Genomic DNA, 22,010 nt, shown 5'->3' on the forward strand with positions numbered 1-22,010 from the left:
GTGACGTGGAATGCTCACCGTGTCCGGAAGTACTGTGGCTTTTTACTCAGCTTGGATGGTTTATCCTTACAATACGGACTCTAGCTGTTATTGTGGTCAACTCAATCCAAAATTGTCAATTATCTTGCTTTAAGCAAGCGACGACATGTGTTTGTTAGACGTAAACCGGACACAGAGGATGTGTCGTCGCTAGAAACTTCAGATAAACTCGAACTGACATGCCAGATGGATAGCTAGCTAGCTAGCTAACAGGCTAAGAGGGCTGCCAGCTGATTGTAGGTTTACAGTTTATTTAAACACATTTATCTAATTAAGTTTAAACGGAAGAATGAATATGGACCAGAGTAAGCCTGGTCATATACGTCGCCGCTAAATGAGCTGCGGTTCGATTTCATTATTCAGGCAACAGTAATGTTAAGGATATTGGGGACATAAATACTGCAACTGGACAAAAAACCGGAGGAATGGAGGAGAAATACAGCAGCAACGTGCTTTCAGGGGGGAAACTGGGAATGGTCGAAGTGCCCAATTCTAGGTACGTGTCTGTTTGGTTAAACTCATCCAGCTGGTTACTTGTATTTACATGGCATTAAGTCAAATCACAGTTGTACCGTAAGTGTGTATGTTAGATTTTGGTGATCAGGTCCAGCAACACCAACTAAATCTGAGTTATGGCTAAATCTCGTGATTTATCTCAGTATACAGTGAACTGATCAGCTGTTCAGTGCTCAAGGAGACGTCTGTAAGGTCATTGTTGTGTCTCAACTCCAAATAATATTAAATTTACAGAGAAAAGTAAACATTTGAGATGCTGGAACAAGTGAATGTTTAACATTTTTGCTTGATAAGTAACTGATCAAGTGATGATCACCATTGTTAATGATTTAGTTCCTGTTGATTAATTGACGGATTGTTTCAGCACAGATTTAGTGTAATAGTACAAAAGTTGGGTGTGGGTGTGAAAATCCTTTAATAGGACGGTGTTTTTTTCTGTATCATCCACCTCCAGTGCTGACATATCTTCTTCGTCCTTTTCGTCTTCAGGTTAACCAGATACTTAGTTTTACTGGTCATCACAAAGGTGCTCAAGGCTCTCGGGATCTTTGAATCTTATGATATCCTCAAAGTTGTCCACATTGTCCAGTTCATCTTCATACTAAAACTAGGGTAAGTACTCATTTGCTCGTCACTTTGTCAGGTTTTGTTCAGCTGATTTTCTCAAACCTGTGTTTGTTGTTGTTATTATTCATTGATCATGACAAAATGCTGACAGTGATCCTTCTCCTTTCTCAGGAGTGCTGTAATCCTACTTTTCTTCCAAAAGCCTTTCTCCTCTGGAAAAATCATCTCAAAAAGACAGGTTTGTCCGAATTCCTACTCTTCAACTCGCAGATGATCCAGCTCTTCTGACATTACAAGAAAAAAAAGAGTTTTCCAAGCTTTTCTGTGTGGATCATGACTTCAGCTGCCATTTCTTCTTCATTTGTCACAGCAGTTTGTTAAACCCTCTTCAAATTTGTTTTCTTTGTAGTGGATAAAGTTACTGAAGCATGCTGTTTTCAGCTGCGTCATATCCCTTCTGGGCTTCTTCGGTCTAACTCTCTGTGGACCTCTCAGGTAAATATGTGTTAGTGTTTTTTTCATAGCCGTTAATTCTGCCTGTGTTTATGTCTTGTGTGCTCAGGCAGACTCTGTTGCCTTCAACGTGTGATTGACGCCTGCTTCGTGTCTTTTACAGGACCTTGTTGCTTTTTGAGCACAGTGATGTGGTGGTCATTGCTCTTCTTGGTGTCCTGTTCACAAGCTCTGGAGGTGGGCCATCGAAGGTAGGAGGCCACTAATTCACACAGCTGGTTTGAAAAACTTTGATCATGACAAGAAATGTCCCAGATAATTAACACATTCCATTTATGTTGTACATTGTTGTACTCATTTTGTACTCAGACCTCAGCAATAACTTAATATACTTAAAGCTGCAGGAGGTAACTTGTATAAAAGTAATTTTTTGTCATATTTGCTAAAACTGTCCCTATGCCCAGACAGCAGTACATGAAACATGTAATCTATGAAAAAAACCCAGCTCCATTGGTCCCACCTACTGCTCCTACTGTGATTTGCAAGAATCCACTGCGCCCGACACAAAACAACCAATCACAGCCAGAGGAGCATCTGAGGGAGTGTCTGACATCTGTCAGTCACTACTCACACATGCTGAGAACCGCCCCCTCCCTTCGCTCATGCTGCCGGCTGCCGCTCAGTCAAACAGCTCTGTGAGCGGTGTCAGGAGGCTAGTGAAAGCTATGGCGGAGCAACAGCCAATCACAAAGGAGAAACTGCCCATACTGCCTCTGGCAACAACAGCATATACGGCTAAGACAACAAATAACCATAAAGCTAATATAATGATTGTTACAGTAACACTCCGCAGCGCGTACGGTATGTTCACGACTGTGATGTAGCGGCTGGGAAGAGTTAGCTTGTCTCCAATGCTAAGGCTAACGTTACTGGTTGCCAGGGCAGCCGCGCAGACGCTGCAGGGAGGAGGGGCTTGGAGGCAGGGCATGAGTGCGGCAGAGAGGGAGGGGGAGTGACGTGGAACTTGTGTTGTTTCAAATTTTCAGGCTAAGTCTGCTCTCTTCTCCATCTTACCTACTGCAGCTTTAATAGAAAGGATGGCCAAAACTGAAAATATGACTGAATTTATAATTAGCCAGAATTATCCTTTAATTCTTCATCAAGTAGAACAGAATTCATATTTCCAGAGAGAATTGTGTTGCTGTTCGTTAATCTCGTAGTCAGATGGAGGCGGAGACTCCTGATGTTGTAAAGAATGTCATTGAAACAACGTTTGCATTCTGCTTTAGATTCATGTAAAGCCGGAAGAAGTATGTAATATGAGTTTCTGTCGGTTTGTCTTTGCGCAGACCAGAGGGGCTGCTCTATTCATCATCGCTGTGATCTGCCTCCTCCTCTTTGACAACGATGATCTCATGGCCAAGATGGCGGAACACCGTATCCTTTGCACCACTTACAGCTGTTTTCTCAGTCCTGATCGGTTTGTGTTGCGCATTATCATATTTCTCTGTTCATTTTGTGTTTGCCTTGACTCGTCTTCTAACCAGCTGAGGGACATCACGACAGCGCGCTCACTCATTTCCTCTACACTGCCATCGCATTTTTAGGGGTTGCAGATCACAAAGTAAGCAAAGCCCGTCTCTCACATGTAATTTAAGATGTAGTCCTACGTATGTAAGCATAGTAAAGATTTGGCTTTGCTTTCTAAATCCTCCCTCTGTCCTCCCATTCTTCCTGACAGGGTGGTGTTGTGCTGCTGGTGGTCTCCCTGTTTCTGAAGGTGGGCTTCCACACAGCCTCCAGGAAACTGTCGGTGGAAATTGGTGGTGCAAAACGCCTCTATGCCCTTGACAACTTGGTTTCTGCTATGGTGCTGCTGCCCTGGGTCATAGTGCTCTCAGCAACCACAGAAGTAAGTGCACAGACTATGTGACAAAATGAGAAATCAAATAAAAAAAAATACCTGTCCACATGTGAACTATGCATCAGATGATTTATTTGACCTCCTCACTCACTGTTTCTTCACTCTGTCTCCACACCAGAGTAAAGTAGAATCATGGTCGTCCCTCATCCTGCCTTTCGCGATGATCATCTTCTCCGTAATGATCCTGGAGTTTTACGCCGAGGCCATCTGCTGCACAAAAATGGAGACGCCCAAGTGCGCCCGCTATGGCACCATCGCCCTCTTCCTCAGCGCCCTGCTGCTGGCCAACTTCTGGACTCACCCGCTGACCGACCAGCTGCGCTCCATGAGCAAACCGCCGCAGCAGGTCAGCACAGAGCATGTGCTCTCTGGTGGAGTGCTCGTCAGCGCTGTCTTCTTCATCATGTGTAAGTAACTGCAGAGTGACTTAACGTTTCATACATCGACCTTGATTTCGCCTCACTTCCTCCCTTCTGTCATCTCCCTCTCTCCACAGCCTCCAGTATTCTCTCGTCTCCGTCAAAGAAAGGTCAGAAAGGCACCTTGGTGGGTTACTCACCTGAAGGGACCCCCCTGTATAACTTCATGGGTGATGCCTTGCAGCATACGTCGCAGTCCCTCCCACGCTTCATCAAAGATTCCCTGAAGCAGATCCTGGAGGAATATGACTCCAGACAGATCTTCTACTTCCTGTGTCTCAACTTGGTACGTACAGAACATCAAGGATATAATTGAGGGGGGTATTTCTTTATTTTTATTTGTTTTTGTCTGGGAAATTTGTGGATTTAAATATGAAACTACCAGAATGTGAGTGTTGTTGCTCTGCACGTTTCAGGCTTTCACCTTTGTGGAGCTCTTTTATGGTGTTTGGACCAACAGTCTGGGATTGATCTCCGACGGCTTCCACATGCTGTTCGACTGCTCAGCATTGGTCCTCGGCTTATTCGCTGCCCTCATGACTCGCTGGAAAGCTACCAGGATCTTCTCCTACGGGTAAAGCCCATCAAGGCTTTGGTGTTGGAGACATAGGAATAATTGAAAGCGCTGAAAATCCAGCTGGATGTTAAAATGTGGACTCTTGTTTCTGGCAGGTATGGTCGTGTTGAAATACTTTCTGGATTCATCAATGGCCTGTTCCTGATGGTCATCGCTTTCTTTGTCTTTGTGGAGTCTGTCACCCGTGTGTTGGATCCTCCTAATATAAACACAGACATGCTGACTGTGAGTAAACCACATCTACCTCTAGATGTAAAGGCTTGTGACTGAGTGTTGAAACTGCTGATGCACTTTTATTTGCCATTATCATTTATTTTACCTTTGTCATTTAATATTAATTATCTACTAAAACAGAGCCCTCACAAGATATTTACAGTATACTTTCTGACATAAAACAGCTGCACATTGCACACTTCAAGTATTATATTAGACACTTCTTACATTACTGATAGAGGCAAAAGAAAACAAAAAGGAAACCGACACTCTGTCCATATGTGTCAAATCATAGTATATCAGATTAAAACATATTAAATTAAACTTACACTGCTCTCATAGGTTGAGGGTAATAAGGTCAAACAGACCAAGAACTCCAGCAGACATTTTCAGGAAAGGCTTAACTCGAACATCATGAAAAGTGGACAGTTGAACATAAAATCACTCCCTTTTAATGTTACTCAGTAATGCGAGGTGTTTGGAAAAGTGTCGTTTTTGTGTCCCGCGCTGGTCCCACACTACAGTCATTGTAGCTGCTTGTTAACACATGGCTCACCAGCTGCATTATGGATAACATCTGTTTCCAGCTGACAGCTGATGAGCATGTGGAAAATATTGGATGATAGTGATCAATTAAAGCATGTGATGACTAGCTTTGGAACAGAGTTTTAAGACTGACTTGGGACATCCATAATGTTTATGTCCTTTATCGAGTCACTGGACATCTGTCAGTCTGAGCTCTCCGTGCTGTTTTTGCCTCCTGCAGCCGGTGTCTGTTGGAGGTTTGCTGGTCAACCTGGTGGGTATCTGCGCTTTCAGTCACGCTCACTCCCACGGCGGCAAAAGCTGCTCGTCCCACGACCACGGTCACTCGCACCATGGCCACTCCCACAACGAGCACAGCCACGGAGGTCATGGCCACTCTCACGGCAGCCACGGCCACGGGCACGGGCACGGCGGACACGGCCACTCCCACGGCTCCGGGGGCGGAGGCATGAACGCTAACATGAGAGGTGTGTGTTTCCGCTGATGACTTAAAAAAAAGAGCTCTTTGGAAGGAAACTGCAGCTTAAAATCCTCATGCTCTTCTTCTCCCAGGTGTTTTCCTCCATGTCCTGGCGGACACATTGGGCAGCATCGGCGTGATCATCTCCACCATCCTCATCCGTCAGTTCGGCTGGTTGATCGCCGACCCCATCTGCTCGCTCTTCATCGCGACGCTCATTTTTCTCAGCGTCATCCCTCTGCTGAAGGATGCCTGTGAGGTTCTTCTTCTACGAAGTCCCCCAGAAAATGAGAAGGACCTGAACAGCGCACTGGAAAAGGTGAGGACTCACACGTCAACGGTGGCCTTTTTCACTGAACGCATCTGTTGAAATGGAGTCAATCAAATCACTCCCATCTGGATCAGCTAACTCATTCCAGGATGGTTTTGAGCATTATTATAAACTCTTTATCACCCCATCAGCAGATGTGTAAAAAATCCTCTTCCTGATTTTCATTTCAGATCGAGAAGATTGAAGGAGTTTTGTCGTACAGAGACCCTCATTTCTGGAGACATTCTGCTAACATGATCGCAGGGACCATCCACCTTCAGATCATGTCCGATGTGGTGGAGCAGAGGATCATTCAGCAGGTAGAATCATATGGATGTTTCACCGCAGACTCCATAACTGAAGGCTGTTTGATCAGCGATCTGTCTTCCTTCATTCATTTCCTCTCTGTGGTTCCCCTGATCCGCAGGTGACGGCCATTCTGAAAGATGCCGGAGTGAATAATCTGTCGATCCAGGTGGAGAAGGAGGCGTACTTCCAGCACATGTCTGGACTCAGCACCGGCTTTCAGGAAGTTCTGGCAATGACGCAGCAGATGGAGAGCATGAAATACCTGAAAGATGGCACGTGTATTATGTAACGACCATCTGTGGGACCAAACGAAACATTACAGACTCAGTCTCTTTTTCATTGAAATGTACAGTATCGTATGTATGGATGAGGTTTGAATAAATGTGAATATATTGCTTTTATCTTTTTTTGATTTGTGCTGATGTTTTCATACTTACAGTTAAATTCCCTCCTTGATCATAAAGTGTATTTTAAAGAACTGGTGTGATTTTTTGATGAAATGCTAAACCTCTGCAGAAGCAACGTGGAAGCAGTGCGGGATTGGGATTTGTCAAGACGTCACTCACTGAGGAGTCTATAAGTTTCTCTGTCTGACTGCGAGTGTAAAGGCTCAGAAGAAGCTGTACTTTCTCATGCACAACCATCACACGTGAGGATTTTAGCTGTCAAAAAAAGGGAAAATCAGAATAACGTTGAATAACTTTCTCACTTTATTTGAGCAATGAGCATTAATCTAATGCATATAAATGTGAAGAAAAACACAGTTAAACATACTCTCTGTTGCTACAGTGCAGAGAGAAATGCTGACTATGACACAACTGATATGTGTTGCTCCGTGAAAATAGAACTACGTGAAAAGTTTACCAACATTCCTTCATGTTCAGACTGACATGCAGGAGTCAGGAGTCTGTAATGTGCAAAAACCAGGGGTTCATGCATCCGACAGCTGCTCTCCTCTTGCTCTCTACTCAATCTCATTGGAGGTTCCCACGGTGGCCCTGATCTCCATTTCTGCAAGGAAACAGAGAAATCAGGAAGCTGTTACAGACCTCAACATATTTAATCTCAAGGCGTATGTTCAAATATCTTAAATACATTGGTTACCTGGGCAAGGTCTGCCTTCCAAGACAATGTCATCAATGGCGATGTCACTCCTCACTGATGAACCCCTGGTGGCTTCAAACACAATCTGAAACAGTGACACAAAGAGGGAAACATTTGCTTAAAGGCACCTTTTCTCAGTCAGCGTCTTACTGTGAGCACAGACAGATCCTTTACTGAAGTAAGCGTACGATACAACAATGTCAAAATATGCCATTAAACATACACGTCATTCGTTAAATAAAAGCACAGAAGTATCATCAGAAAAATGTCTAAATATCAAAAACAGAAGTGCTAGTTCTGCAGAAACATGCCCCATGTGACTGATATTATTATTATATACTGTTTCTCATTAGTGGATTAATATTGATGCAGCATTTTACTGCATTTTAGCTGCAAGCGATGCAGCTACTTTAAATACTTTATATACAGTTAGCTAGTTTTTCACATTGGCATCAAGGCCTGTAAGGGTCACAAGAGAAATCTCAGGGGCCGTGAGATGATGAAAGGGAGAGGAAATCGTACTCACATGTTGACCTTTTCTCTAATCTTTGATATTTTGGGGTACTATTGGATAATTTTCTTTAGACCTCGAAGTGGGTCCATCTAAGCACATTTTTAAAAATTGTGTGTCAGGCCAAAAAGGTTGAGAAGCATTGCTTTAATCTTCAGAAACTGTATTTTATGATCGTATCGTGTTTTTCAATGTACGATCTTGATCTGTCTGATAAATGTAGGGGATTATAGAACAGACTAATAGACTATTTCCCTTGGAAAGGTAATCGATTGTGAGTATTATGTGGCGTAAGATGGAAATGCCCAAGTTAAGTACCTCAAAACTGTACTCATATACAGAAAACCTGAGTAAATGTACTTATGTGCAATTTTTTTAAGTTTTTCTCTTAGATATTATGGAAAAGGTGTGTGTCAGTGATTCCCAAAGTAAATTACCTGCAGTAATTTTGATAATCTATTAGTCAGTTAGGTTGTTTAGCAGCTGAGCACATGAACATTCTCTGCCTTGGAAAAATTAATCTCTAGTGAAAACGATCATTATTTGCAGCCCAGCACAAGTTACTCAGCAGCCATGATCGTCTTTCTGTCCAACACACAGGCTTTAAATATGAAACAGCTTGGAGACGTTTTGAGCGCTCTTGCCTGATGCTGGCTGTCACACTGGTACTCCACTGTGGCCCTCAGCCAGGCGATGCTCTGCTCGCCGCTGCGTTGCCACAGCAACACGTCCTCTCCGTCCTTGCCGAGGTGGACGCTGAGCTGGCCCGTGCCTGAGCCGTACATGTGGTAGTAGAAGCGCAGACACTGAGGCCCCCTGGAGCCCCTCAGAGGGCGGGACAGCAGGCGGACACTCTGACTGGGCAGCATGGGCGACGCCTCCATGTACAGGTAGTATCCTGTCAATCAAATGTTTTAGTGGGTTTCTGTGCTGTAGCATAAACATTCAGCATGCTCGTGTTCTGTGCGCAATAAAACAGGCACGCCAGGTGGTGCAGGGGAGCCTCACCGAGTCCTGAGGTGTGGTCTCCTCTTGGCCCGGTGTACGAGGTCGGGGTGGGTCCTCTCCTCCACTCCCAGTCAGCACCATCGCTCAGCTTGTCCTGAGTGTAACCGCACAGGCCGGCTTCAAAGTCACAGTGTCCTGGGAGAGACAACAACAACGAGCCTGCAACAAGAGAATGAATGTCAGGTGAAACACAGAAAAACAGCTGTCGACTTCATTTTGAACATTAAATATCGACCCATCAGTTCTTACCTGCCGTTAACTCACAGTCCCCGAGGCTCATGCTGATGTCATCCAAAGCCACGGAGCCGCAGTCCCAGAAGCTCCTGCAGGTGCTGACGAAAACCACCTGAACAGCGGGGACAGCAGTGAGCAGAGGCGTCTTCATCAGCCTCACCATCCCAGCGGACTGTGTGCATTCTTACAGCCATTAATCATTCACAGATTCAGCCCGAAATAGAAGCAAAACCACAAACACTTTGCTGAGGCTGTTGCTCATTTTGTGCCCTGACGTTTGTGCGAGACTCTGAAATCCCTCGTGAGGAAGAAAAGAAATCATCAATTAGTCTTTCTTAAAATGGCTCAGTCTGTGAAATGAGGAACAAAAGGCCAGAGCGGGGAGAGTCTTTGAGCCCTTCGGCATCCAGATGAATTCATCCTCATCACGCACAACACATGATGGTGACACTGTGTCCTCTGACAGCAGCTGCTCAGTGAATGAAATCACAAGAAATCACAGACATGAATCACAAGCAGGGAGTGAAGCTTATTCTGAAAACTAACAGTGATTTCTTTCTTTATTTGATCATTCTTCTGCTCAGCCTGTTTGTCCTGCATTCTCTTGAGAATCCATGCTGTTGTTTATTTCAGTTTTTATTTGCTTGTTTGTTCTTTAATGATAAGTTTCTGAAACTGTTCATCAGCCACGACAGTGATGTAGCTGTACTGTCAGTGGGTCGGCTCACTTCGGCCCCCACACATTCATGTTCCCCAAGGGATGAACCCCAATGACTTTGATGATCCTTTCCTCCTTTCTTTCTTTCTTCATTAATCCATCCATCTCCTATGCCGCTTATCCCCTTCGGGGTCGCGGGGGGGCCGGAGCCTATCAGCTGTCAGCGGGCGGGAGGCGGGCCTGGACCGGTTGCCAGCCATTCACGCTCACACTCACACCTAGGGGCAATTTTACAGTCACCAATTAACCTAATGAGCATGTTTTTGGTCTGTGGGAGGAAGCCGGAGTACCCGGAGAGAACCCACGCATGCACGGGAAGAACATGCAAACTTCACACAGAAAGGCCTGACCCGGGAATCGAACCGGCGACCTTCTTACTGTGAGGCACGCACACTACCTGCTGCCCCACCGTGCAGCCCTCCTCATTAATCAATTCACTCATTCATTTCTTTATCTATTCCTTTGTTCCTCTTTCCCTCCTTCCTTCTTTATTTCCTCTCTATTTATCCCTTCGTTTATGTGATTCTCCATTGTTATTCTGACTGATGGGATATTTCCACTTCCTCTCCTCCAACCTTGGCAGGCTGTGATGTCTGGAAGGTGACGTCTGTCGCAATCCAGATTCCTCTGGACTTCTCCCCCTGGGTCCAGATCTTCTCCTGGCGGCTGCTCTGCTGCTGCTGCTGCTGCTGCTGCAGATAAACTGTGAGAGCCCGATCCGTCTGGTTGAAACCTGCATCCACCAGAGTTATTTGTGGTCGGTGAGTCAGTAAAATAAAGCACAGCCCAATTCACACATAAATGCACCAACACACATCCGGAGACATTCTGGGTGCCACTCACCCCTCAGAGAGAAGTAAAATCTCAAGCAGTACTTCATGTTCCCAGGCAGAGTTGGACCGATCAGGCGGCTAACATAACCGGAGCGTGGGCTCAGCCGGGAGTGAGCCAACAGGAAAGATCCTGGAAGGAGAAGACAGCCTTTATTTTCATGCAAAACTCTCTCTTCCTCTGAATCTGCTTGCCATGAATGTTTCTATCACCACTCGCACCTGGCATTGATCTTAATGTCGGCAGTTTTCGACTGTTTATCAGCCTCAAATCTTGCTTTATTCTTCAGTATCACATCCTCAGGTTTCACTGTTTTTGTCCACCAGGCCAGAAAAAAAGACAAAACTGAGAGATAACACAGTTTTGGACACTGGCTAGGACAGTGTTTCTCAACTCCAGTCCTCGGGCCCCCCTGCCCTGCATGTTTTAGATGTTTCCCTCCTCCACCACACCTGATTCAAATGATCAGCTCGTCATCAAGCTCTGCAGTGGCCTGATAACGAGCTGCTCATTTGAATCAGGTGTGTTGGAGCAGGAAACATCTAAAACATGCAGGGCAGTGGGGGCCCGAGGACCGGAGTTGAGAAACACTGATCTAGGACAAAGTTAGTCCAGGAGGTGTTCCGTGGTCCTCAAACTATTTTCCCTGATTTTGGCACCACAGGCATCCCCACAGACGCCCACAGGCCAGTGTTAAATTAGAAAACCTGGAGAAAAGAGGACTCATCGGATTCATGATGGACAATTTTTAATCAAAGTGAATAAAATTGACATAACAGAACCACAGATATCACTCATTCTCTTTCATTGGTAAAATCTGCACTACCCACAACACAACTCGACTCGACTGCACAGATTTTGGTTTATTATGCTAATAGAAGCTAATGTAGCTTTGAGCCTCAAACAGGCATGAGGAGGCAACGGAGGTATGTTTTGAAACTTGTAATCATCGGCCATAAGCGAAGCTGACTCAAGTGACAGCACTTGAGTTCCCCTTTAATTCAGACTTAAACATTAGAAATGCTCTGAAATCCAGTGTCAGCTGTTTTATCCCACCTGCCCCTGTGGTGTGGTCCCCGTTCCTAAATATGTTGGGCTTCACGGACACTCTCCTCCACGAGGATCCCGTCACCTGGTCCTGCGTGTAGCGGCACAGACCCGATTCAAAGTCACAGTTGGCAATGGAGGGGTCAAAGGTCGGCTCTGTGGGACAGATGTATGGAATCAGCATGACGCTTTTGTGTCTCTGGTTTTAGTAAATGCTAAGCTATGCTACCCCCCAGTGTCTGAGCTCTTAAAGATCTCATGGCTATTGAGCTTCTACTGGCTGCTCATGGTTAGGCTATTAGTCCTTTTCTAAATCCTAAAAGTTAACATTTTGGATGTTCACTCAGAAAGCTTTACCTTATAAATATGACTGCGGTAATGCTGACACTAATATGAGCCTGTTTAGAATGAACAGTGAGCGGCTGAGGCTGCAGCTCACCAGTGTCTGTGCTGCAAAACTCTGGAGAAAAGGAAATGTCATCAACTGCAACGCGTCCCCCTCTTGGACTGTTAAAAGCCACTTCAAAGACCACCTGGAGAGGCAGGGAGACACATGGAGGCAGACTCTCATCCGTAAAGCTGCATGCTATTAAGTGCACGCAGATGTGTGCCCAAACACATACATTAAATTTATGTACAACATTAATGCAGTTTTGACGTACCAGCGCGAACAATCCTTCATTTTGCACAAGCTAAACTCAGTATGTTCAAAGACAGACAAAAAGGACCTGCACATTAAAACAGAATGAGGAGCAAAGAGCATCTTTCAGAGAAATGGAACAAAACAAGTCTTCCAAACCTGCCCACCAGAACCCCTTCACAGGTCACCCAGCAGACCTGCGTCACTGCCCGCGAGGCCGAGGGAGAACCAAAAGAAAGGCTCACAGGAAGCTTCCACTGCTGAGGTAATCAACTCATGAAATTTGATTTTTTTTTTTCTCCTCTAAATTCCTTTTAATAGACAAGATGGAGATCATTGTATTTGACAACAACAAGGAAAGAAAGTTGTCTCTACTTGATTCCAGAGGTATTAAGAGGAAAACCGAAGGAATCTTGTAGGATCAAAAGTAAGAGGTCTCCTGTCCAGACAAGACTTAAAGAAACTCATTCGTGCCTTCATTTCCAGCAGGGTGGACAACTGTAATGGTCTCCTGTCCAGTCTTCCCAAAATGACAATCAGACTACATCGGCTCATTCCGAACATTGCTGCCAAACTTCTAACAAAAATTGAGCATATTACTCCTGTTCTGAAGATATGATTTAATTCGATTTTGAAGTGCTGCAGCTAGTTTAGAAATCACTCCATAAAGTCGGGTCATTTCTGACCTGCTTAGATCTGTAGGAAGCAGTCAGCTGGTAATAATTCAAGTCAGAACAGAACAGGATGAAGCTGCTTTTAGCTACTCTGCTGCACACAGATGAAAGCTGATGATCTCAAACTGTGTAAACCTGGCCACTTTCAAATCTAAATCTAAAACTCTGCTGCTCTAAAATGCCCTTTATTGAGGCACTTTGAATGCCCTCTGTGTTAGAAATGTGCAATAAAAATAAAACCACCTTGCCTAAACATCCAATGCAAAGCACATAAAGCAACGGCATGTTCATACTGACCTGTACAGAGTACGGTGCCTTCAGGTCCACCTGCACAGGTATCCATTCTCCAAGCGTCCTGCTCCAGTCACTCTGGTTTTCCGTCCCTGCCCTCCACAGCTCCTGGTACTGACCCAGCGGGTCCCTGGTGAAAACAGAGAACAGGTTGCCTCTCTCCTCGCTTCGCTGGTACTGAAAACTCAGGCAGCCGGACATGGGCACCGTCGTCATGGGAGACACCAGCTTGGCCACTTCCTTGAAAGTCTTGGCATAGACGGAGTCCACGTACATCAAGTGACCTGAGAGGGAGTTTAAATGTGAGGCGGGCTGTGAAATGCAGCCTCAATTACCTTGACTTTAGATCCAGAATTTACTCATACCCAGTAGGCACTGATCTGGAGTTTTAACATACGTCTTGACGTTAGATGTCTAATTGAATATTTAAATAAATTCAATGAAATGCTGTCTGAAGACCAGTTTCTGTGACGGCAGTGAAGACAAACTGCTCCCTCTATGATTAAAGGCGAGCCTGCCGTGGTATCTGGGTGCTATCCTGGATAATAAGCTAAAAAGGAGGAACCAAAGATTGTTAATACGTCAGGCTGGAAACCTACTGGGAACATTCTGAATTATGTTTGCGTCAAGTCTGAGCCACAGAGACAGCTCAGGTCTTTATACTGGGCTTCTTTACCCGTAACATATATGTCATGGCTGCCACATCCACTCATCTCAACAATTAAAAGATCAGGCTGATGATCTTCTTTATGCAACTTCTTGACAGTAAATCTCATGACAAGATCAAAACCAACAATGAATTGATCCTATTAACAAGTCTTAGTGGGATCTTATTCCCCTGTGCCAGAGAGGTCTATTGTTGTTGAGATGCTGTGTAAAACTAAGTGTTCCTGAGCCCATGAAGAAAGGGAGGGGTGATGTGAGGGGTATTCAGGCGGTTGCAATCTGCACTAAATGCTTCACACAAATAGCATTCACCTGCTCATTTTGTCCAAAAAAGTCCTAAGTCAGTGGATGAAAACACCTCTGTATGAATACTCCTCACCTGTCTTGTTGTTGTACGTGTGGTCATTTGGCACGTTGTTGTGAAGGAGCTGGACCCCGCCTCCTCCAACATACCAGTTTACATTGGCGTTCCACTGATTACTGTATCCACACAGGTGAGACTCCTCAAAATCACATTCTGGATGCAGAAAAGTGAGAAATCAGCAACACACCTGTTTTTATGGGTGTGGGTAAAAAAGGCAGATGGTGTCTGTCCAGACATGCACGCGTGGATTCTTCTCCTCTTTTTGTTTAAAGAAAGATGTGCAGGCGATGTGTGTGTGAAGTAACTGACCCAAGCAGTATCCGGGGCTTATGTGGATCTCAAAGATGGCCACGCTGCTCCCGGGGCTCTGTCCAGGTTTACCCTCGATGACAACCTAATCAGCAACACATGTTCAGTGAATCCCTGCAACCGTGATGTGGAGTGACACAGGCATGACATCAGAGAGGTGAGTGAATGTAAGGAAGGTCAGAGCGAGTGCACGCATGAAATCTGATTTACTTTCAGAGGTCCGCAGAGCAGCAGGTTCACATTAAAATAACTTACACAAAGAGAGGCGACACAGGAAGACAGAAGAAACTTTGGTTAAAAACAGGAGGTCAGGGCTTGTACATGTGAGTGTGTGTGTGTGTGTGTGGGGGGGGGGGGGGGCGTGGTCAAGAATGATGTAAATTGTACTTATTTAGATGAATGAATGGTTTTCGTGTGTAAACAAGGACAAACATCTTATGTTCTGGCAAATAAATGTCAATGTCAACATCCAGCAGACACAGAGCAACATTAGCAGGCATCTGGAGTCAGTGTGTGCCCACCAGATGAATGCATCCTATCGGCTCTACTTTGCTCTCCTGAGGAAAACTTTTGGCTCTTTAGCTGCTTGATGTTCCACTTTCTTCTCTGCATCGCTAACTTTGTCCGTTGTTGGGTGCTTGCAGGTAGTTTATCAGATCTTGTTTGCTAAAAACAGCTTTGCATCCAGCAGCTTGTCATCATTAATGCTACCTTCAGGTCCATTCTTAACTCACAAATGTGAATTGTTATTGAACCTCTCTTCTACCTGAATGTGTTGAATTATTCCTTTGATGGGAAAAATAAAGCGGTTTTAACTAAAACAACAGCTGCAGGTCATTTTCATCATTTGATATCTGCAAAATAGAGCCGTCGCTATTGTAAGAAGTTATGGCCCCGAGCATAAGCTGGTGGCTTTGTGTTCAGTGAGAGTAAATAGTAGAACATTTTGTCAATCAGTCTGAAGTTTCAACCTCTGACCTATAATTTTTTTCAGCTTCGTCTGGAAGGAAACATGTTTATGCACTGAGGGGCCCGTGGCACAGACCGACTCACCATCATATAGGTCACAACCCCGTCAGATTCAGCTCTGCCTCTGCATGTAACATAAACATGTGCTGTACTTTTCCCACATGGTGTTTAGATAATGTGGGTGGGTGTAGGCGGGGGTGTCTCTCCACACACTTCATACTGGCCTCAATTTGGGCCTGCATGTGTAGTGTCAGCCTATATGTCGAAAACGTTTCCCGCACCTCCACTGTTTTTTTAACTACAGAGGGATGGAAAGTCAGCAGATACAGTGACTCACTGCTGCGACACAGTGCACTCATATCCTTTCATTACATTCTGTAAGTTGCAAATAATGAGTAAATTAGTATGATTCCAGTAAAAATATATTTTCAGAAAAGGGAGAGTTGCAGTTACACTGCTTATTCAATCAGAAGTTATTTTTCATTTCAGCTTGCTTTTTTATTACTTTATTTTGAAATATTATTGCTTTTTCTTGAAATATTATGACTGTATTCTAGATATTAAAAGAAATAAAAATATGATTTTTGCAACATTTCAACTTTCTTCATTATACTTTCTAAATCTGTGGTTTTTATTTTCACATGTGGCCCTTAATAGTCATTTATGTATAAAACTGGATTCATAGTGATGCACAACTGTGACTTTGATCATTTGTTTTAAGCTTTTATTTGTTTCACTGACTCCTTTTTTTTAGATTTGTGAATGATTCCGAATGATTTTAGTGAGTTTACATCTACACTCTCCTGTAATATGTCCAGAACTAAAAGTTAGATTTACATTAAGCTTACTGATCATATTCATGGTCTCCATATGATGAATATGAGGAATGTTTTTGGTGACCCTCTGACCTTTTCTGTTGTGCCACCATCAAGCCAATTCCAATTCCAGCTAGTTTCCAGTTGCAGTGAAGGCATCAAAAGTCTAACACAGGTAGCCATGAAATTTTATGAGCACATTCAAGCTCCTCAGTGGATGAACCTTTTACATTTTGGACCCTGAGTAAACTTTCCTCTAACACTACCCTCTGGACAAACATTACACCCCTGCTAAGGCTCTAAGACCAGTTAAACTGACAGTATGCTGTTTGTTCCATCCAACATTTTCATATTAGGGGATGAAAAAACCTAAATAATGTAATTAGAGGGCCTTTGCTCTTTAGCTAGTCTCATCTCAAAACAAAAATTGGACGCTGTTTTAAAAAGGATTTTACCTTGTAAGGCTCAGTGTTGTTCTGCAGGTCCATGTTTGCGATGACCCAGCTGTCAGAGGGCGTCTGGCTGCTCCACAGCGGCTTGTCAAAGCTCTTTCCCTCCGTGCGCTGCAGGACCTCCAGGCTTCCTGTGCCAGTGATCTGGTAGACTAGCCTCAGGCAGCTCCACTCGCCCTGCTCCAGAGCCGGGCTCAGCAGGACCCCTGTGATCTCTCTCTGTGGGCTGACATCTACACCCATCTCATCATCCTGGCTATCAGCCATGACTGCATCCACTGCAACAAAGTGGCCTGAGACAAAAAGGTATGGGAGTTAGAAAAACAGTGCAAACATTGCTGCTCTCAGGGAAAAATATCATTTCATGGATAACATTTAGTTGTACAGGGACTAAATATTGTGAACCTATGCCAAACATGCCCATTTCTTACAAATAACAAATACTGGTACACTAAAGGTTTTTGGATGCTGACAGGCCTAATATGACCCACCTGTGCGACAGTGTTTGCACTGGCAACTTTATGAAAGTCTAGTTTTTCTGGGAGGAAAAGATTTCATCCTATTCCACAGGATGAGAGCGACAAGCCTCCCAAATGACCAGCAACACAAAAGAAGGGGAGCAGTCCAAAATTGGAAAATTCAAACTGCAAATTCAGGTGAGATTCGACCTTTTAAGCTCTGCAGTGATTTGCCAAAAAGAGCTGACAAAATAAAAACTCATGCATGTGAAGAAACACCAGTGGAGGCAATATTATTACAGCAGTTTCTAGGACTCCTCTTATGTGTATCACTTACCTTCACCTGCCTTGAACATCACAGATACAAACCAAGTGCTTGTCACAAAGTCACATACATTCATGGAAAAAAGTCACAGGTTGCTGCTTGCCAGCTTATGAGCATCGACACGCTTACAGTGATGAGCACAAACAGACAGAGGCAGGTGGTATCACCAGACTGCAGTCATGCTCGCGATGCCTGGGGCTGCAGGCACAGTGCTGCTCTGGGCTAAATCCTAACATATTACCATTGAGCAACTAATGTTTGCCATCGTCACCATCACGGTTCAGCGTGCTAACATTTGCTAACTAGCAACTTATTAGCAATAAGCACAAAGTTCAGCTGAGGCTGGATGTTGCAGGTGAGTGACATTTTGACCTGATGATGGCACTATGTGAAAAGTGAAGGTCCATCCAGTAGTTGTTGAGATGTTTCACTCTGCCTTGGACTGGTGATCATTGATTCAATTTAACTGATTAAACATGATTAATTTACAAACTGTTGAAGAAAAGGGGCTCACATCTAAGCAGTGATCGGATTCTGGATGAGATTAGAAATAAACCTCTGTTGTGAAATGTTGTATGTCTGTCCCGACTCCCAGAAGACAAACTGTCGATAAAACACCTGATGCTACTGTTTCCTACGCAGAAACAGCAGTAGGGAAGAAACAATGGCTGTAAAATCAAGACCTTTTGACTTGGTGCAACGTAAAATCCAGCTCAGCTTAGCTTTTTTTCTGCTCCAGGGGCCTCTGAGCTCTCATCACTCGCCTGTCATTTATTATTTGTCCCTGCGGAATGCCTCGCTGCCCCGGGGCTCCTATATCCTGACCAACACACGTGCATCCAATACACACACACACTCTCACACACACTCTCACACCAGGGCTGAGCTTCAGTTCGGTCAACTGAAACTGTTTTTCTTTCTTTTCTTTTTTTTTGCCAATAAAGCTCAATTGTTTGCAAATGTTTGTATTTACACCCTGAATCAGTCCTAATCTTGGCACACAGTCAAACTGACGTGCTGTCTCGGTTTAATCACTCATTTTCTTCTTTGGATGCAGAAAAGAAGACAGCACATAAAAAGCGCTTTATATATTTGACATGACTTCACTTCTCTTGCAGCCTCGGCCGCGCTGCACAGACCAAAGACAGGCTGAGGAGGGCTGAGAGATCAGAGCAAGCGAGCGACAACTGAGCACGCCGTTAATGCACCGACTACACTGACCTTTTCAACAAGCCGTCGGCATTAGCAACGGGGATGGAAACAGGAAAAGAGAAAGTAGCTGACGTATCCCGGAGGGATGATCAACAGTGAGACAGGCTGCAGCAGCAGAGCAATTTTCAAACAAGCATCTATGAGCAAAGACCATGGTGGAAAAAAAGAGTCTTAATAAGGAGTTTTTCCATCAGGGTCTGGCTGCAGATACAGGAGTTACTGGAGCAGCGGGGCACTGGCATGCTAAGAGGAAGTCTGCCTCACCGATCAGATGGGTGTAGCTGAGAGAGAGGCTCTTTAGAAAAATAGTGATAAATTCATTGATAACCTGTTCCCTCAGCTGGGTATCACAGTGTCTATGCGTTATGGAGTCAGGGTGTTGTTAGCCTCACTGACTATCAGCAGGGGGAAACAGCTAGCCTGGCTCTGCCCAAAGTTCAAAAATACACCTAGCATCACCCCCAAAGCTCACTAATTAATACACTATGTTGTTTTAGGGAGAATAACATGCTGGATTAATTTCTAGATAAACAACAGTTTATCCATCTGCTCAGAACTTCACTGCTGTGTTTCTGCAATTTCTGTCAGCAAGCTCACTTTTACAAGTCTCTGCAAAGTCACTGCACTCAGCTGCTGTTTGACAGGTAAAAGTTCCAGCACGCAGCTCCCCCTAAAACCACTAACTTTTTACATTCCTGTTTTTGAACTTTGGAGGGTCGTGCTAGCTGTATCCCCTTGCTTCCGGCCTCTGTGCTAAAATGGGTTAATCTCCTCCTGACTTGGCATATGACCAGTCTTCTCTTCTCAATCTAGGATAGAAAGCAAATAAGCGTATTTCCCAAAATGTTAAAATGTTTCTTCAAAGAGGAAGACATATTCATGCTAAGCTTTAGTTACCACTACACCACTAGGTACAAGGTTAAAGTTATTGGTATTAGTTTACATATAATGTAAGTCAGCACTCTTGGATATGTTCTGGCAGGAAAACCAACTGTATTCTGGCTCTTGCCCAAATATGGTTGCCTGATGGGTGCTTCGGATTTGGAGATGTGAATGTTCGACAGTTTATGCTTAAAATCTGTTCAGTTAGTAGCCTTGTGCCAGTGTTTGCACGTAGAATCAGACCACTACTTCTGAACTTTTTGCAAGTACTGGTCAACATTCATCAAAAGACTGTCGGAGCCGGCCTGCCAGAATTAGGTGTGTTAGGTGAAAATAGTGTCATTCAGGGAAAGGTCTTGTTTAGATAGGATCAAAAATCAACATGACCTCCACCTCTTAAAGCAGGCCCCACTTTATGTCACAATTAGTGTGACAGGATCTTGCTGCGAGGTGCAACATGAGACATGTCTTCACATGTATCTCCAGCCACACCCTCAACATTTTGTGCATGGACTCTCCACAAAAAACATCATCATTTGTATTAAAACTCAGTACAGATACAGAAAATGAGACGTTCAGAGAAGTTAGCAACAGCTATGTTATCTCTACACCGAAGTCATCCCAGCAATTAAACGATCTGATCTGCATTAATCTGCCAGCTTTGATCACGTTCCATAAATAGAGACTGATATAAGTTAGACATGGGTGTGCACAGCACACTGCATCAGCTGCACTACCAATCCAGCAAGAATGCCTAAATCTGTTACTTCACTCACTCCAGATGTTTGGAGATGCTGGAATCAATGCAGACCAGATGAATTTCTTTTCACCAGTCAGCTTTGGTGGCAGCATCAAAACAACTGCAACATCACAGTTAAACCTGTAACTATTACTAAAAGAGGCGATAAAGTCTACAAGACTCTCAGGTAAAATGTTTTCAAAATTACAAGACATCTGTTAAAGTCTACCCAGTACCATCTTTTTGCAGGGTCCAGCTCATAAAGTCTGGGTCTGACGTGTATCCGCAGGTGTTGGATTCAAAGTTGCAGGAGCCTGGCAACAGCTGGTTGCGAGCCTGGATGGTGGCTATGAGCACACACAGAGAAAAATAGAGAAGCCAGAGGCAATGGTAAGAATGAATCACAGCAACTGGCATTAACCGACACATGCCCTCATGCACCAACGCTGGCACTGGTACTCACCAGCAAAAGTCAAGAGGTAGAGTGGAAGCATCGCAGCAGCTTTCTGTGGAAATAAATCAACCCTCAGAGGAAGTAAGAAAAGCCAAAGTAGGTCTTATATTTGCATCCACTGTCGGAAAAAATGCAAAAAGTTGTGATCAAAGTTTGGTTTGTGAAGGTTTCTCTTGTGTGTGTCGTCTGAGTGTCTCTCCAGCTCACAGACTGGCAGCACACTGCAGACTCTCCGCCGGGAAGCATGTGTGTCTGGACAACAGAACAGGGGGGAGGAGGAGGAGGAGGAGGAGGAGGAGGAGGAGGAGGAGGAGGAGAGAGTTCTGAGAGGGAGAGAAGGAGGAGGAGAAAGGTGAGTGATGAGCTGGTGGGAGGCCAGTGAGGGAGAGGAACAGGAGAGGAGGGATGGCTGGGGAGAAAAGGAAGTGAGAAAAAAGTGAGATTAGAGAGTGGTTATGGAAGAAAGTGAGTAAAGATAAACAGAGCAGAGGATTGCAAGGGCACCTCAGTGATGGCAGTGACAGAAGGTCAATGCCATTCATTCACCTCCCTGTCCGGATTTATCCTGCTCGTCTGGGAACCGAACCCTGAACTTTCAGGTTGACATTAGGCTGCTTCACAGTTTAAGGAGAGGCCTGAATACACAAATGATCTAAACTGTGTTTTACAAACCTGCAGAGAGTCAAAGCATTTTGCAACCATCTAAATAATTTGCCCTGGCTTCAGCCTCAAACAGCTTTTAGGCAATCTGTATTTGTGAATATGAACATCAGGCAAGTCTGCCTCAATCCTGCATATGCACCTAGAAGAAGTCTGCAGGCATTCCCCAGCAGTTTCCACCAGTGTCATTTGAATGCAAATGGCCTGTGTGGGAATCTGAGTGTGGCCATGACAAGGACAGGATCCTCAAAGACTAATGATTTAAAAAAAATGGCACTCGGATTTGGGAACGGGACTGGCTCGCTTAGTGTGAG

The 22,010-nt window shown here is 44.5% G+C and overlaps 2 protein-coding genes across 6 annotated transcripts in view; one reads left to right on the forward strand and one right to left on the reverse strand.

Moving 5' to 3' along the window:
* Positions 1-6,800, forward strand: slc30a5 (solute carrier family 30 member 5). The gene is made up of 16 exons (XM_070988591.1): positions 1-535; positions 1,045-1,167; positions 1,294-1,360; positions 1,532-1,617; positions 1,739-1,826; positions 2,925-3,012; positions 3,123-3,199; positions 3,317-3,487; positions 3,618-3,906; positions 3,996-4,204; positions 4,335-4,492; positions 4,591-4,720; positions 5,475-5,721; positions 5,807-6,033; positions 6,216-6,344; positions 6,452-6,800. The coding sequence occupies exons 1-16, from the start codon at positions 465-467 to the stop codon at positions 6,620-6,622; spliced, it is 2,331 nt and encodes a 776-aa protein (XP_070844692.1). The 5' UTR covers positions 1-464; the 3' UTR covers positions 6,623-6,800.
* LOC139348455 (MAM domain-containing protein 2-like) overlaps positions 6,545-22,010 on the reverse strand; it is a 19,071-nt gene continuing 3,605 nt past the window's right edge. For 2 of the 5 annotated variants that reach the window (XM_070988596.1, XM_070988595.1), the window contains exons 2-16: positions 21,046-21,088; positions 20,819-20,929; positions 16,970-17,259; positions 14,731-14,815; positions 14,437-14,574; positions 13,398-13,675; positions 12,226-12,319; positions 11,796-11,942; positions 10,752-10,871; positions 10,484-10,641; positions 9,206-9,302; positions 8,957-9,115; positions 8,593-8,846; positions 7,438-7,522; positions 7,026-7,344 (exon numbers count right to left, since the gene is read on the reverse strand). In XM_070988596.1, coding sequence (XP_070844697.1) covers positions 7,298-7,344; positions 7,438-7,522; positions 8,593-8,846; positions 8,957-9,115; positions 9,206-9,302; positions 10,484-10,641; positions 10,752-10,871; positions 11,796-11,942; positions 12,226-12,319; positions 13,398-13,675; positions 14,437-14,574; positions 14,731-14,815; positions 16,970-17,259; positions 20,819-20,929; positions 21,046-21,076 — 2,094 coding nt within the window. In that variant the 5' untranslated portion in view covers positions 21,077-21,088 and the 3' untranslated portion in view covers positions 7,026-7,297. Of the gene's footprint in view, positions 6,630-6,770; positions 6,996-7,025; positions 7,345-7,437; positions 7,523-8,592; positions 8,847-8,956; positions 9,116-9,205; positions 9,303-10,483; positions 10,642-10,751; positions 10,872-11,795; positions 11,943-12,225; positions 12,320-13,397; positions 13,676-14,436; positions 14,575-14,730; positions 14,816-16,969; positions 17,260-18,970; positions 19,244-20,818; positions 20,930-21,045; positions 21,333-22,010 lie in introns of those variants that run through there. The other 3 variants (XR_011603406.1, XM_070988592.1, XM_070988597.1) reach the window with 3 other exon arrangements.

The sequence above is a fragment of the Chaetodon trifascialis genome, chromosome 20 (genome assembly GCF_039877785.1).
Source record: "Chaetodon trifascialis isolate fChaTrf1 chromosome 20, fChaTrf1.hap1, whole genome shotgun sequence".
NCBI lineage: Eukaryota > Metazoa > Chordata > Actinopteri > Chaetodontiformes > Chaetodontidae > Chaetodon > Chaetodon trifascialis.